The sequence below is a fragment of the Phyllostomus discolor genome, chromosome 2 (assembly GCF_004126475.2).
Source record: "Phyllostomus discolor isolate MPI-MPIP mPhyDis1 chromosome 2, mPhyDis1.pri.v3, whole genome shotgun sequence".
NCBI lineage: Eukaryota > Metazoa > Chordata > Mammalia > Chiroptera > Phyllostomidae > Phyllostomus > Phyllostomus discolor.
The window spans coordinates 112,507,803-112,523,432 of record NC_040904.2 but is presented as its reverse complement, the minus strand read 5'-3'; the positions used below and the strand labels follow the sequence as shown (position 1 = coordinate 112,523,432).

The 15,630-nt window shown below is 38.8% G+C and overlaps 1 protein-coding gene across 1 annotated transcript; it reads right to left on the bottom strand.

Annotated features, from left to right (window-relative positions):
- Window positions 1-4,259: 4,259 nt before the first annotated feature.
- LOC114489019 (proteasome maturation protein) lies at window positions 4,260-12,279 on the bottom strand. Its single transcript, XM_028503006.2, has 4 exons — window positions 12,134-12,279; window positions 9,526-9,623; window positions 7,758-7,818; window positions 4,260-4,436 (listed from the first exon to the last, which is right to left on the bottom strand). The coding sequence occupies exons 1-4, from the start codon at window positions 12,224-12,226 to the stop codon at window positions 4,275-4,277; spliced, it is 414 nt and encodes a 137-aa protein (XP_028358807.2). The 5' UTR covers window positions 12,227-12,279; the 3' UTR covers window positions 4,260-4,274.
- Window positions 12,280-15,630: the final 3,351 nt, after the last annotated feature.

Genomic DNA, 15,630 nt, shown 5'->3' with positions numbered 1-15,630 from the left:
GACTTCATCCTCAGGACATGAAATGAATGATATGACTATAACCTCAGAACACCACAAAAAAAGTTTTCACTTTTAAAACCAGTTAAAAAGTTATTACCATTAAATTTTATCTTAAAACAAGTGAGACCAATCAGCAGTCAGCCTCTTGAGGACGAGGATGCTGTGGGTTTTGTTTTACTGCTATTGCCTTTTATACTTGGGGTTCCAGAAAGGGGGCTGAATGATGCTTACCATTAAGAAATCTTCAAAATCAATAGTCTCATCATACCCCTCAAAATATCACGGGAAACGGTTGACCGCTTCCGGAAGAAATGGAAGACGTGGGATTTGGATAGTTGACGGGCAAGAACGAGAAGTATGAAAGGCAGATTAGGGAAAAAAAAAGGGGAGGGAAAAAGATGTTAATCTAATATCTATGTCTATATAAAAATCTTTCTATTCTCTTTATTTGTAAAATCTACAAAAACTAAATAAAATGTCAATTTAACCAGTGGGGGAGAAAAAAAAACTGTATTTTAGACCCAAACCAAGTTGATAAAAATTCCTCAAAACTTTACTTAAAATATGTAAAACATTGAAATTGTACTTTTATTAACACTTAATAATCCTATCAGGTTTATACATATTTGGGGGCTTTGCTTCCACCCAGGAAAACCAAGCATATACAATCTGATAAAATGCAAAATCCCAGAGCCTAACACTATGTCTAATTTCTAATAAATGTGAGATGATCGAATTCCTGAAGAAATTCCAACTCAGTGAGACCATTATTCTAATTAGTAAACTGAATACTTCATTTTGTATGTTGTTTTGTTTTGCTCATACTACCAAGGTAAGTTATGACACTTTCAAACAGTAGTGATAACCGGAAATAAAAATCAAACTCATCTGCAGGGTCTTTAAAAAACATAATACCATTTTGCACAAGTGTTGCCTACTTTTTTCAAGTATTAAGTAAGTATACCACAGACTGGCAGCTACATATAGTGGAGAAAGCACAGCACGGGGTCAGAGAGATCTGGATTCCAGTTTTGATTCTACTACTCAACAATCCTAGGGCTTTGCATAGGTTACTTCATCTGTCTCACCCTCAGTTTCCTCACCTGGGAAACAGGATTATACCATCTCCCTTTCAAACTTGTAATATAGGTGGTGTAAAGTATGTATACAGTATAGTTATTGGCACGTACTTGGTTCTCAACAAATTCTAATATAATTTTTCTGTCCTTAGTTATTTGTCTGGCAGTTGTAATTTGAATCAATGCAGATAATTTTGGATATTGCCAAAAACATACCAGAGTAATAGGTGGTTAGTGACTAAACGATCCTAATTTTAAAGTATTCGTACCTTTAGAATCTAAGAGAGCAATTAAGATTCTTTTTCCCCAATAAGAAAATGTATGTAGACTAAAAGTATTTTTACTTACTAACGGCCTATAGAGTTACTTAAATCTTTGTGGCACGAAAAAAATTTCTCCAGGTTGTCAAAACCAGAAAAAAAAAAAAAGTGGGCCAGGGTGGGGGTGGTATACAGAAACAGAAAGGAGCCTTAAATTAAACTAGACAGGGGTATGGCAGATACAGTTTTACCAGAGATAGAGCCCTGAGAAAACCTCAAAAGGAGGGATGGACAGGCAGTGGTTATACATCCTCATGAGCAAGAGCTACAATAACACAGAAATCAGAAAAAAAAGGCCAGAATCCTGCACAGAGATTTTTGGATTACATGGGATTAAAACCTTAGGTCTAGCCCTGGCTGGCGTAGCTCAGTGGATTGAGTACAGGCTGTGAACCAAAGTGTCGCAGGTTCGATTCCCAGCCAGGGTACATGGCTGAGTTGCAGGCCATAACCCCCAGCAACCGCACATTGAAGTTTCTCTGCTCCCTCCCTTCACTCTCTAAAAATAAATAAATAAAATCTTTAAAAAAAAAGTGATAAAGGGTAATCAAACACAACTTCTAAAAAAAAAAAACCTTAGGTCTAAAATATAAACAATGTGTAGCTGGAATCTGATTAACGAGCATAAAAAGGGAAGCTAACAATTCTGTACAAAAGTATGTATTTCATTTAATCTACAGAATAATCCTAATAATCCCACACCATTCTCACCGCTACCTCCATTGCACAATAAAATCAAACACACTACGGTTCAGAAGGTCTCTACTGTATTTAAATTAAGACTAGTAGTGAAGCTAAGATTCACTTTCAGGTCATTCTGACATGAAACTCTTTTAGGGTTTTATCCTCAGGATAAAAGTTCTAAAACAGCTTCCAGAATGACTGAGTGATGGCATTAATAGAATCTATCTAAAAGACACAATTTTAGCCAGCTGAGAGAAAGTATTCACAGTAGTGGGAAGAACATGTGCAAAAGCCAAAAGGAGAGAAATTAGGACACTACAAGCAGGTGAGGAGGAAGCGATGGAGCATGGAGAAGAGCAAGCAGGCAATTCATGACCAGGGCCATGTTAAGGACGTGGGTTTTACTTAGGGGACAGAGTGAGGGGAATGACATGATCCAATCTGCTTCACAAAGATTACTCTGGCTAGAGTGTGTACAATGGTGTGGTGGGCAGCAGGGGTGGGTGCTGCAGCAATCCAGATGATGCACAGTCGGGGCGGAACTCAGGTAGTCACAATGCTAAAAAGAGGTTAACTGACTGGATGCTGAAGGGGGTAGGTGGGGGTGAGGTGCTAGAGGAGATACCAAGGCTAATGTTCCAATTTCTGCCTTAGGAAAAACTCTGTTCATACGTGACTGGAGTATGTGCGAGACAATGAGTTACTCCGTACTTGGATGAAACGTGAAGTGCCTGCAGGACTCCCAGCTGGAGAAGCCTATAGGTTTATAGCTCAATGCTAACTGAAGTCATAGAAATTGACTGACTGTAAGAGGATGAGGAGAGATCAGGAATGGGTATTTACTAACAAAACTGATATCTGGTATTTCAGAGAACCAAAACAAAAAAGAGAAAGAAAGAAAGAAACCTACACAGCTAAGAATGAGGCTTCAGAGAGGAGAGGAATATCAGGAAAATGCAGTGCCCTAAAAGCCAAGGGAAGGGCAGGCATCATGAGTGTTACATACCACAGGGACATGAGCAAATGAGGGCACTGTGATATCCACTGCTCAGGAGTTGTGGCGTGACAGTAGCCAGGAACCATGGGTTGAGTGCATAGGAGGTAAAGAAGCATAGGTAGCAATGTTGGCGACTTTTTTTCAGTTGAGACTTGCAAAAGCACACTTAGTGAGAGAGAAGTTGCTATAAAGGGATTTGAGGTGAGTTATTTTTGTTTGTAGAGGTTCCAGTATAAATAAGTGGATGATTCCAGTGAGTAGAGAGAAGTTGAAGACATTGGCTATAGAAAGGACCCATGAAAACGAGGTCTCTGAAGTACTGTGATGTGTCAAATCCAGTACATGGGTGGGGGACAGTTCTTACATTCTTGGAAAGACATTTCTGAGGATCCTATTCCTGAGCAGTATCTACAAACTGACTACTTCACGGTTCCACTTGGATAGACCCACAGGCATCTTAAATTCAATGAAACCCTCCAAAAGAAGAAACGTGAAAGTGGATGTAAGTTTTCAGACACTGAGCCCATGACTTGAAGAAATATTCCATTTAATGACTTCTTTTTTCCCTTTATATTGAGTTGGCCAAAAAGTTTGTTTGATTTTTTTCTACACAATGGCTCTAATAGTGCTTAGTCTTTAACTTCATTTGAAACGATTCTGTTAGATTGTATTGTGACAATGTCCTATCAGCATGCATTTAAAAAATTATCAAAATTCATGAATTTTATGCAGCTATTTAATATTGAAGATGGAAAAAAATACACATTTTTGGCATATTATGCTTTATTATTTCGAGAAAGGTAAAAATGCAACTGAAATGCAAAAAAAAAATTTTGTGCAGTGTATAGAGATTGAATGTGTCAAAAGTGGTTAACGAAGTTTCTTGGTACTATTGAGTTTGGCCACATTCTTCACTCTGGGACTGTCTCACTCATTGGAAGATGTTTAGCAGCACCCCTGGCCTCTTCCCACTAGAAGTCAATAGCAGGAGACAGTCGACATACTCAAAATATCAAAATCAATAACATTATTGGTGAAAATGAAAAATGTGTCTTTTATTTTACGGAAAAAGCTAAACAGACTTTTTGGCCAACCCAATAAAATAGGAATTGAGGTCATATCCTAAAAGGGGGAAAGTAGAATAGGTTGCAGGGGAGAAGGTCAGGTTTGTACAGCTGTTATCAAACAGAACAATCATTCCAATTGGTAGCAACACACATATGGGACGCATGTATAACTGCCTACCATACTTACCTGTTGCACTGCCTTGAATTCCATTTGCAATTTTAGTGGAGCACACAGACCCTGGATGTTTCTCAGTGTGGAAAAATTCATTTTATCTTGGTTGAGCTGGAACTACAAGATAGTAATGTAATTTTAAATGCTTTACTCAATATTCTGCATTTACAAGTTAGCACTGATATACATGTAACATAATACTTAGATGAAAAATTTTAACATCTATAACTGAAATAAAAACAAAGTACTTGTACAAACTTCTTCAACAAATTTTTGGATGTATACGTGTATATTTTATCCAGCATGCAGGTACACTTCACCAGCGTAAAATCATCACCTAAAGTCTGGATTTACGGAATAAATTAAGGGACATTTTCACATTGCAAACGTACATTCACAAAGCAGTCACATTCCAACACTTCTGATTATAATCACAGCAAAACTGGTAGAGCAAAGAAAAGGTACAAATGAGACCCAAAACAGTTACATACAGCAACAAAAATAGTGAATTTCTAAGTACAAAAGCATGTATCTCAAGATTTCAGAAATAATCATATCCATTTTACCTCCTCCTTAATTAAACTATAATGTTTATGCCCAAAACACTGAACAATCTGTACTTTTTTCTGAAATCATACTTTTACTACTTCTAAAAAACCTTTATCACAATTTAATGTATTTCAGGCAAAATGAATCAACTTGACTCATGGATTCTAAAACATATAGTTTCCCAAAACAGCTCTTAAGAATAGTGTAGCAAACAGACTGCCACATATATATCTGAGCTCATGAGGTAAAGTGACTTCTGTGATTTTTTTATTATACTTCATAAGATTTTTTTAAGTCATCAATAACAAAGGGTAACTGATCAAAAATCTATTGAGAAATTAGTACCTATTTGGGGCATGATCTAGGAGCCATACATAAGAAGTATGAAAGTAATATCTAACAAATGTTTTTTAATTACTTTAGCCTAACAGCAAAATTCTAACAGATGGTCCAAATTTGGTCCACATTAAGGGAAAATCTGCAATATTTTATTGTGAGTATATGACCTGAAGTTCTAATTGAAGTGTTTCCTTTAATATTGAGTTATCCTCATGATAACTAAAAAGAATTTTATGTAGATTCAATTTATACAGACTTTGATAAATACATCCACCTTGTAATGTGGTATCAAACTGCAATTACCAATCAACATATGCCTAATTATTAGCAACACACGCAAAATTAGAATTAGGCCCTGTGGCAACAAAACAGAAGAGTCTACCCTAGAGACAGACTGTATATATGTTATATGTAGTTGGGAAGACATCACACACAGATCAGGGCTTCTCAACTCTTGGCACTATTGACATCTTGGGCCAGATAATTCTTTACTGCAGTGGGTATGAAATGTCCTGTACATTGCAAGACATTTAGCAGCAGGCTGGGCCTCTACCCAACAGACGCCAGTACCAAAAAACCTTCCCTTCCCCCAGACACCACTTTTGACAATCAGACATTACCAACTGTCCCCGGGGGGAGGAGAGAGGAGGAAGGGGGGAATCATCCACAGTTTAAGAACCACTGGAATAGATGACGGTCATCTTCTTCACTATCACCACTGCAGTTCCAATCCTGGAGAGCTACTGTAAGCCTGCACATGCTGAGGAATGGGCTATTCCTAACTCCACTTTACTGATGAGGACACCAAGATTTATAGACAGATTAAACCACTTGCCCAAGTTTACTTAGCTATTAAGCAGTATAGCATTAACAATTTAAACCTTCAAATACTGTAGCTCAATTACACAGCCCATGCTATAGGACTTATTAATAGATAACAAGTGCCACAGGATTGTAAGTGCCACAGAATTGCCATGGGCTGGGTAAGGGATTAAGACAACATAAAAGCAGTAGATGTAAGCTAAGTGTCAAAAGATCTATGAAATTTTTAGACTCTTCACCATTTCGGCCAGTCTTACTCAGATTTGTCAAAGTTTCTCTTAACATGTATTGCTCAGAACTAAACCAATATTCCGTATCAAATGACCAAATTAATACTTAGGAAAATCAAGGGTATAATCACCCTTGAAGTGAACGCCACCTTATTATTAACAAGGTCCAAGATTCACATTGTCCTAAGTGTTTTTTTGATTTCTGGCCTAATCCTTTGATCTATTTTGTATTTGTGATGTAGTTCACTTACTCATTAAAATGAGGTATCCTTATCAGTTTTTCTTCCATAAACCTAATTTATATGCCTTCTATGGTTAAGCTTATATTTGAAAAACATTTAACCTCCCTAAGTCAACTTCTGAGCATGAAACCAGAATGCACTTAAATAACTAGGCCCTTAATTTTCTCATCTCATCTGAACTTCAATTTCACCATCCCATTATTTTTTTTTTTTCTTATACAAAGGTCTTTCCCCTTGCTAAAGAAGGAAGAAAAAAATGGAATAGGTTAACTCTCTAGGTAACAGTACGCTATCTTCCCCAAGTAATAAATCTTTCTTCTTGCTCTGAAAGTGTATTTAAAAACCTATATTGTCTACAGAATATCTCTACAGGCTATACACTGTTTAGTAATGACCCTTCCCCATCTATTTACCTGGAGAACATTGGTCTAAAACTATTCAAATGCCCCCTCTTCTATAAAGCCTTCTGTAGTCCTGAAGCACAGGTAATTGGACTATCTTGGGCCCTCCAAGCATATTATGAAGCCCCTACCCACTGCTTGTCCTCCCGTTAAATTTTCAGCCAATTAAGGTTGGAGATTATGTCGTACTCATCTGTGTGCCCACTGTGCCTAGAAGTGGATGTGTCCCTCTGTAGCTTGGAGAAGCAAGACTTGACAAGGAGGTCAAGGCTAGAGATAGGGATTAAGAGATTTCAACAAAAAAATGGCAGGAGAAAAATATAAAAGAAAAAGGGATCATAAAATGAAAAAATATTATGAGAGGAATGGAGAGGTGGACTGACCTTTAGAAATATCCCCTAAAAAGACAAGGAGAATGTATAGAAAGGGAACTTTAGTGAACCAATATAATAATTCAAAACCTACTCTACAAGGATATTGAAAATAAGGCCTTATATTCTTTATGGTTAAATGCTCTACACCAAAACTATCTTTTTAATTATTTTTTTAAAGATTATGCATTTATTTTTTAGAGAGAGGGGAAGGGAAGGAGAGGGAGAGAAACATCCATGCATGAGAGGAACACTGATCAGCGGCCTCTCGCACACCCCAGCTGGGGACCTGGCCCACAACCCAGGCATGGGCCTGCACCAGGAATCGAATCCGCAACCCTTTAGTCTTTAGGTTTGCAGAACAACACCGGACCCATTGAGCCACACCAGTCAGGGCCAGAATTATCTTAATAAATGAAACCACAAATGTCTTATCAATAGTATTTTTCTACTAAAGGGCAAAAAATACTGTTAAGATACTTACATTTTTCTCTGATAATTCAAGAGGATGACTGGGCAAAAGTTCATTTTTCACACAAGTGAAACTGAAAATAAACATTTAAAACAGAGATCACATCTCACAATACTTAAAGCTCAAAATTACATCTATCAAAAGTATAACTACGATGGAATAGCATGAGGGAGTTTTTGGGGGATGATGAAACTTCTGTATCCTGACAGAAAATGATACATGTATTAAAATTCATGTAACTACCCACCAAAAGGAAAAAGAAGCCACATTTTTAAAAGACAAATTTACTATATGCTGTTTTAAAATTCATCTATTACAGATATTGGTGGTCAAGACTTCAATTCACTAGAGAGATCCCTCTAAAAAATGGTGTTAACGCCTAATATCTAGAAGAAATTTAATAAAGTATGTTTATTACTATTATTCTGATGACACGCTTTTGTATTATATAAAATATCTAAGCCTCTTCTGCTCAGGTCTAATGTGTATTCAATATTTAATGCATCTCTAATAGACAAATGTTGAACAATGTTTGACATTCACAAGTACTACATACAAAGTGCTATGTCAGGTGACACACTAGAGCCAGGCCACTCGCCTTTACTGCACTAGATTCATAAAGATGAATGAATATCTTATTGTCCAAAACAGGATTTGAGAGCTGACAGAAACCTTAGAAATCACACAATTTACTGAGTAATTTCTTTGTATAAAACATTATCCTAAAACTGGGATTTTAAAATGGTCCTGTTCATGGCAATCTTAGACTAACCAGGAAGGTGCATTTCATGAGAAAATAAATAAATAACAAATCATCAGGACTTGGTGACTGGCTGCCTTATGAATTCAATTATACAAAAAATCAAATTGTATCTCCAATTCCAAAGCTATATACTGCATCTTTAAATGGAAAGACAATAATGAAGCATTATGTCTGTAATAGAATGCCATTCTATTATAGTACAACCTGAATACCTTAAAATTAGATATAAAATTCAAAACAAGCAGGTTCAAAACAGAATTCAGAACACAGTACGGGAGGTATTATTCTTATTTGATTAAGCAGAAAAGCAACCTGACAAGAAAAAGAACTAGTACCAGAAATTGAAACCAAAACACACAGAAACACGAAAGATACTGCGGGAAGGACTGTAACTGTGTGCTAGAAAAGAAAGATAATAGCAGCTAGCACTTACTGAGTGCTTACTGACATCAGGTACTGTTCTAAGTATTTCTCATGTATTACTCATTTATTTCTCAAAATAATACATATATATACTATTAACAGCCTTATTTTGCAAATGAGGATAATAAGAAGTAGAGCAATTCAGTAACTTGCCCAAAGGCACCCATCTAGCAAACAGCAGTCAGGGTCAAAATCCAGGCAGCATGAGTCCAGAGTCCACGCTCTTAGTTGCTGTGTTCCAACGTCTCCTCCCACAAAGTGAATCAGTCCAATTGTTACTGAATTCATAAAATGGCTCTCCAAGTTATCAATAGCAAAGTGAAGAATCCTACCAAATCATGGTACTGTGTAATATATCCCAGGAAGATGGCCTATCATGGGAACCTATTACTCTGATAAAGCACTGTTTTGGCTATAGAAAACATCTAAGCCTCCTCTCATCTCCTCTCCCAAGCCAAGGTATATTACTTGCTAACTCTCAAATTAAAAAATATATATATTTAGGACCCAGCAAAATATTTAAAGAATATTGTGAAAAATAATTCCCAGAAACAGTTTATTAAACAAAGTCAAAGTCACAACTCCCCCATATACCCTTTTCGAAGAAGATCATGACTTTCAAAAGGTCCACTTGCTGAAAGTTCTGTAACAGGAATACTGTCCTTTAGCTGAGATCCAAGTCCTCTGGTATTCTACAACACAAATAAAGAACACTATTAAATACAGAAAAATTTGTTTTTAAAAACCAACCATGCTGAACATCTATGTGGAAATCATGGTTTAATCACCAGAGGGAAAAAAATTAGTATCTTTGCCCTCAAAGAGCCCAGTCTGGAACATCACAATGAGCCTTACTTAGCATTATGCTAGAGGGACACACATGGTACAGTTAATAAAGTCAAACTTGGGATAGAGGATTCCTAAGTCATTTCTGAATGCTGTTAGATTAAAAGGTATTCCAGGAAAAAAATACATGAGTAATGGTATAAAAATATAAATGATCAAGCAAGTAAGGCAGAAGTAAAGGCTAGAAAAATTAAAAATGATCAAGCAAGTAAGGCAGAAGTAAAGGCTAGAAAAATTAAAAGGCTTCAACATGCAAAGAAATTCACTTTTATTCTGAAATTGATAAAGAGCCTCTAAAGGACTGGCACGATCAGATTTACTTTCATTGGAAAGATCCCTCCCATAGGTGGGAACGATTAGCTCAGAATGAAAAAAACTAAGAGAAGAATCTTGAAGAACATCATTCCTTCAGCACCATGCTGAAGCACAAGGAAGTGCAATTAAGAATTGACAGAATAGCTAGAAGAGAGTGGTCACAGAAGCTGAAAAAAGGGAGGGGGAGCGGAATTTCATAAAGTGTTTTTTTAAGAGGGTACTACTTTTAAAAAATAATTGTATCTAATCAGGATAGTGTGAAACAAAAACAAAGAGTGCATTTGGTATGGGTGCATTGTCACCCTATGCATTATACAATAAAACATTTAGTCATCGAATATTTATTACACATCTACTATGTGGCAGATACTCTGGCAGATGCAAAAGATACTTGTCTACCTTCCAGGGCTTAGTCTGATGAAGGCAGAGCAGACAAGCAAATAAAATGTAATAAATGTTACAACAGCTCAAGCACAAGATGCTTACTTGAAATAACTAGCTGCTTAAGTTCAATATCCCTGCAATTCTGCAGAAAGATGTAAAACAGTACAGGTAGTTTGGTATCAGTTTTACACTGTTCTATGAGAAACTAGTCTGAGACACCAGCCTTTTATTGATTTCTAAAGTTATTTGAGTCTTTTATTTCATCAGGTACTTTATCATGTCCAGGATTTCTTCAACCTACCACCCTAGTCCAGGCTCACCCACCTGGATAATTTTCACCTGGATAATTTCCACTCTACTGGGTCCTACTGCCTATACACTCTTCCATTTTCCAATTCTGCATATAGAAGTTCTCCTAAAAATACACAATCTCCCCCACAAACACTTAAATCTCCCCACAAAAAAAAACTTTCACTGATCAGTGTCTTGTCTGTAGAATAAAGCCCAAGGTCTTACGCCTGGAACTCAAGAACCTGCACAACAGGTTTCAACTCCCCCCACCCCAAAGAAATCACGGCCATCAGGAAAAGGAATCTAGTGTGGGCAGTCACTAACCATTATGTGACTGTAATCAACACCAACAACCTCTCTAGCTCTGTTTACTCGCTTCCAAGTATCTTCCCAAATGTATATCCTGTTACTTTTCTGCACTAACATTCTCCTCCTCCCAGATTGCTTCATTGTAAATAGAAAGGAATGTCTCTTCTATGCACAAAGGAACAGGGAATTCTGTTGTGTTCTACTGTAATCACATTCCCAATTACCTTCTGTAATATACCAGCATTCGTACTTGATATTTCTAATAAAGTAGCAGAGGTAAACAAATCTATTAAAATTATCACGAGTTACACTTGAGAGTGTTTATAAACCCTTTACTACGACCCAAATGAACATCTGGACGGCCTAGCAGCAGTACTGGTATCAGAGGCTGGTGATTCAGGAGTCTTTCCCAAAAGACACAACTTTTAAGTTAAAAAGAGATAACGAGAAAGGGGAGGGGGGGGCAAAGATGACTCACTAACAACGCCGACAAACGGAAAGAAGCAAAAGTCTGGTGTTTTCCCCTCCAACACCTGGCATAACACAAGCTTCCAGAAACGTTTGTACAGTAAAGCTAAATGATAATTATGAGACCTGTGGTGGGTTTGTTATGAGGTCAGTTCCGATGGTCATGGGTGGGCGAGTTGGGGGACTCGGCTCCAAAAGCTTCTCCTTTCAGGGGAAGGACAGTCAGCAACGCCACACCACAGAGGGTTGCACTTTCGCTACGTCCTTCTCAGCTCCAAGCCAACTATAAGGGAGAGGTCGGGGTCTGCTGTGGGACGTGGGGACAGGAGGGCACAAACCGAAATAACAGAACTATATGGAAAAGGAAGAAGCCCAAGCGCAGCCTGCAGGGCCCGCCACCAGAGCCCGGCCCCGCGCGACAGCCGCGAGCTCCCAACCCCGTGACTCGACAAATCCTGGCGCCTGAGGCCGGCTTCATCCTCCCGCCATCGCCGCCGCCACCGGAGACCGACTGGGAAGCGGCAGCCTGGTCCTGCCCGGCCACGGCCCCGAGCACGCTGAGAACTCGGGTCGCCAGGGGATCACTCACCATTTTCAGCTTGCTCTGTGAACTGCCTCTAAGCACCCTTACCGTCAGCCAGCCCCGCCACTCACTTCCGTTTCCGGGGTTTCCCCCCCACATCCGCCGGAAGTGCGTCCGTCCGGGGGAGGAAGGAAGGAGGGCGCAGGGTTTTGGTAGGGAGCGGCGTTGGGCCGGAGCTCCCACGCTTGCAGTCCTGGGGGACCGGGGGCCAAGGGCGCCGCGAGGGTGTGGGCTGGGAGGAGGGTGAGTCGCAACGAGATGTGTCCCGAAGAGGGAAGACGCAGACCTCCGCTCTGGTAGTAATAAACGTCTACTGTTTGTTTATCTTAGAATGTGCGTTGTGTTCCGTTGAATGCGTCGCCTTTCATTAATCCAAGAGCTCTTTCGGGTAGATAGTGTATTTTTCGTGAAGATAAACGAGGCCCAGATGGCGTGCGTGATTGGCCTGCAGTCCTTCAACCAGTGAGGCAAAACTGGAACACAAGGCTTTTTAAGTGGTTTATTTTTAAAAAATCATACATTGAAGGCGTGCTATGTTTGGACCCAGTGCTGAGGCCAAGAAAACAAACGAACCAGGCTGATATGGTTCCTGGGCTAGACAAGCAGAGGACTGTTGGGGTGGGAAAGGTGTTATTAAGTATGATAATTACTGGCACATATTGGACTCCCACTGTGTAGTAACACAGTAGTAAGTGCTTTACAAGAACTATTTCCTTTAATCATTTAAATAACCTTATGAAGTAGGTAGTACTATAACTGCAGTTTTACAGGTAAGGAAAGCAAGACCTAAAAGAGGTTTTAAAAGAAGTGTCCAAGGACCCGTAAACCGTTGTCATACTACTGTACTGAATTGCGTAGCAAATACAATGTGATAAGGTGGACTCATGCCCTGTAGCCATATAATGGAGCTAACTTAAGGAAGGAATCCTTGGGCTAATAACCAAAGGTTAAGAGTGAACTAGTTTGAAGTAGCAGAGTATATGAAGGAATATTACGGGCAGATTTGCTTGTGCAGAAACCGAAGTGGGAAAGAAGGTCTGTGTGGCTGAAGTAAGGGAGAGAGTAGTGTGAGATGAGGCTGTGAGGAGATGGAGGCAAGTTTATTGTGGGGGACCTTGTGCACCAGATTAAAGATGATACTTTATCTTCAAAAAGCCATTGAAGGATTTTAGGGAGGGAGGTGATAAGAGTTTAATATTTGTGTATACCCACTGCCATGGTCCTGCAGCCTTGAAGTTCTGGGGCTAATACTGATTTTAAGTATTGTGCACTGCTGTCTTGTGGCTCTTCAGAATATCCATGTTTACCTTGATGTTTGAGTTTGAGTGTTTCAGTTGCATCTTTTTCCTTTCAATCAGTTCAATCTAAGGAGAAATTTTAAAACTGCAGCTTTTAAAAAAGTTATTTAAATGTTTGTTGATTGCTTACAATTCAGTCATAAAATGTTTGCTGAGCATTTGCTTGGTGCTAGAATCTGGAACTGTCAATGAGAAAAAGGCATTTCCCTATCCTTGAAATGCTGTTTTTTTCCCAGGAGAATAGACATGGAAACAGACATTTAAAATGAAGTGTAGTAAATACTTAACGGAGAAAGGAGCTGAGCCAGGAAGTGGTTGGGAACAGGAAAAATGACATTTGAGGAAGAGGAAATGTGGAAAGGCAGAGATGTGCAAAAAGGCATGTTGTAATCTGAACAATGAAGGGCCCTTGTGTGGTGTACTGAGGTTTTGGGCTTTTTCTTGTAGAAAACAGGAGATAATGGAAATATTTTCAAAAACACTTGACCTTAGAAAAAATTATTCTGGTGACAGCATGAGAGATACACTGGAATCAGGAGAAACTAGGAGCCAGGATACCATTTAGAGTGTTGGCAATAGTCAAAGCCAGAGATGATGAAGGTGTAAATTAAGGTAGCACAGCATATTGGAAAGACTTTGAGAAGCAGTGAAATGCAGGCATGCACCTGAGAAATACTAGAATTTAAGAGGCAACCAGAAGAAGGGTAGCCTGCCATGGAAATGAAAAAGAAATGGTCAGAGAGACTGAAAAGCAAATCCAAGTGCTGTGTTAGAATCCAAAGGGGAAGAAAGTGCTGAGAGATTGACAAGTAGTTCAAAAGAGAGGTTAAAAAGTAGTTTAAAAAGATCATGAAGGCTTGAAAATAGGCCTTTGGTGACCAACGTGAAGGCAGTTTTAGTGCAGCAAGGAGGAAATTCACCTTATTATGAGCAGTACAAACACCCATATTTATTTTTTAAAAGGGGTTACAATATTAACTAATACAAGGCTGTTTAGTATGCTAAAATATTTTTAAAATTAAATTTGATGTTAGAATGGTTAGTTTGCATAAGCTGTATCTGTTATATAGTTTGGAGAATAGAATATTATTAAGAACAGTTAATATTTTCTATGTGTCAAGCCCTGTGCTTAGTTCTGTACATACATTGATACATTGTTGCAGTTGCTCCTTAATTACAGTTACTCATGAGGTAGGTATTCCTATTATCCATGTTTTATATATTTTTAAAAATATTTTACTTATTAGAGAAAGGGAAAGGGAGAAAGAAACATCAACTTGAGAAATATCCATTGCTTGCTTCTCACAGGCCTCCAACCGGGGACCTGGCCTGCAACTAAGACATGTTCCCTGACTGAGAATGGAACCAGCAACCTTTAGGTTCGTAGTCTGGCACTCAGTCCACTGAGCCACACCAGCCAGGGCTTCCACCTTTTGTTTTTAAAAACAGGCCTGTTGTGTGCATTGTAGGGAAAAAAGTACATTTTTAAGAAACCTCTTTTTGTCTTCCTTGACGTTACTCTTAAATCTCTGACACAATTATCTCGTGGATGCATATAGTTGAACACAGAAGAAATTACCATCTAGGTATATTCTGGTGGTGAAACATGGGTGAGAGCAGGTGAATGACCACAGCCAGGCAGTGGCTGAGGTTGATCATTAGTAGGTGTAAAAGCTTGCTGAGCTGAAAAATTCTCATGGCTTTAGTTGAGGCCTCATCCCTCCAAAAGTGGAGAAAGGTTGATATAAAGCAGATGCATGCATTTCCAAGAGGTGGTGGTTGAGGGATAATCAAGCAGTAACAGTGGGTAGCAAGAGGTTGTGCTGACATTGTCTTGCCCTGTGAGTCAAGGAAAGTGGGAAAAAGAATCAATACCACAGCTCAAGCTTTCAAGAAAAGTGGTATTTATTAGAGCTAGGTTTCAGTTACAGCTGAGATGTGTAAAGAACTTGTGGCAAAGTAAGAAATCCTGGGAAGGCTTATTGAATTAGACTAAGGAAGTTTACTTTCGTGTCCTAAAGTCATAGTGGCAGGGGTTTGTGAAGGGAAGACAACTGAGTGGCACATTCAGGAGCTGAGCAGATAGAGCAGGTAACAGTAGCACAGGAATGTGTGAGTAGAGAAGTGTGGGAAAGAATGGATGAGTGGGTAGTTGTGCCCAAGAGGCAAGACCAACTAATATGGTTGAAAAGTAGGCTAGAGGTA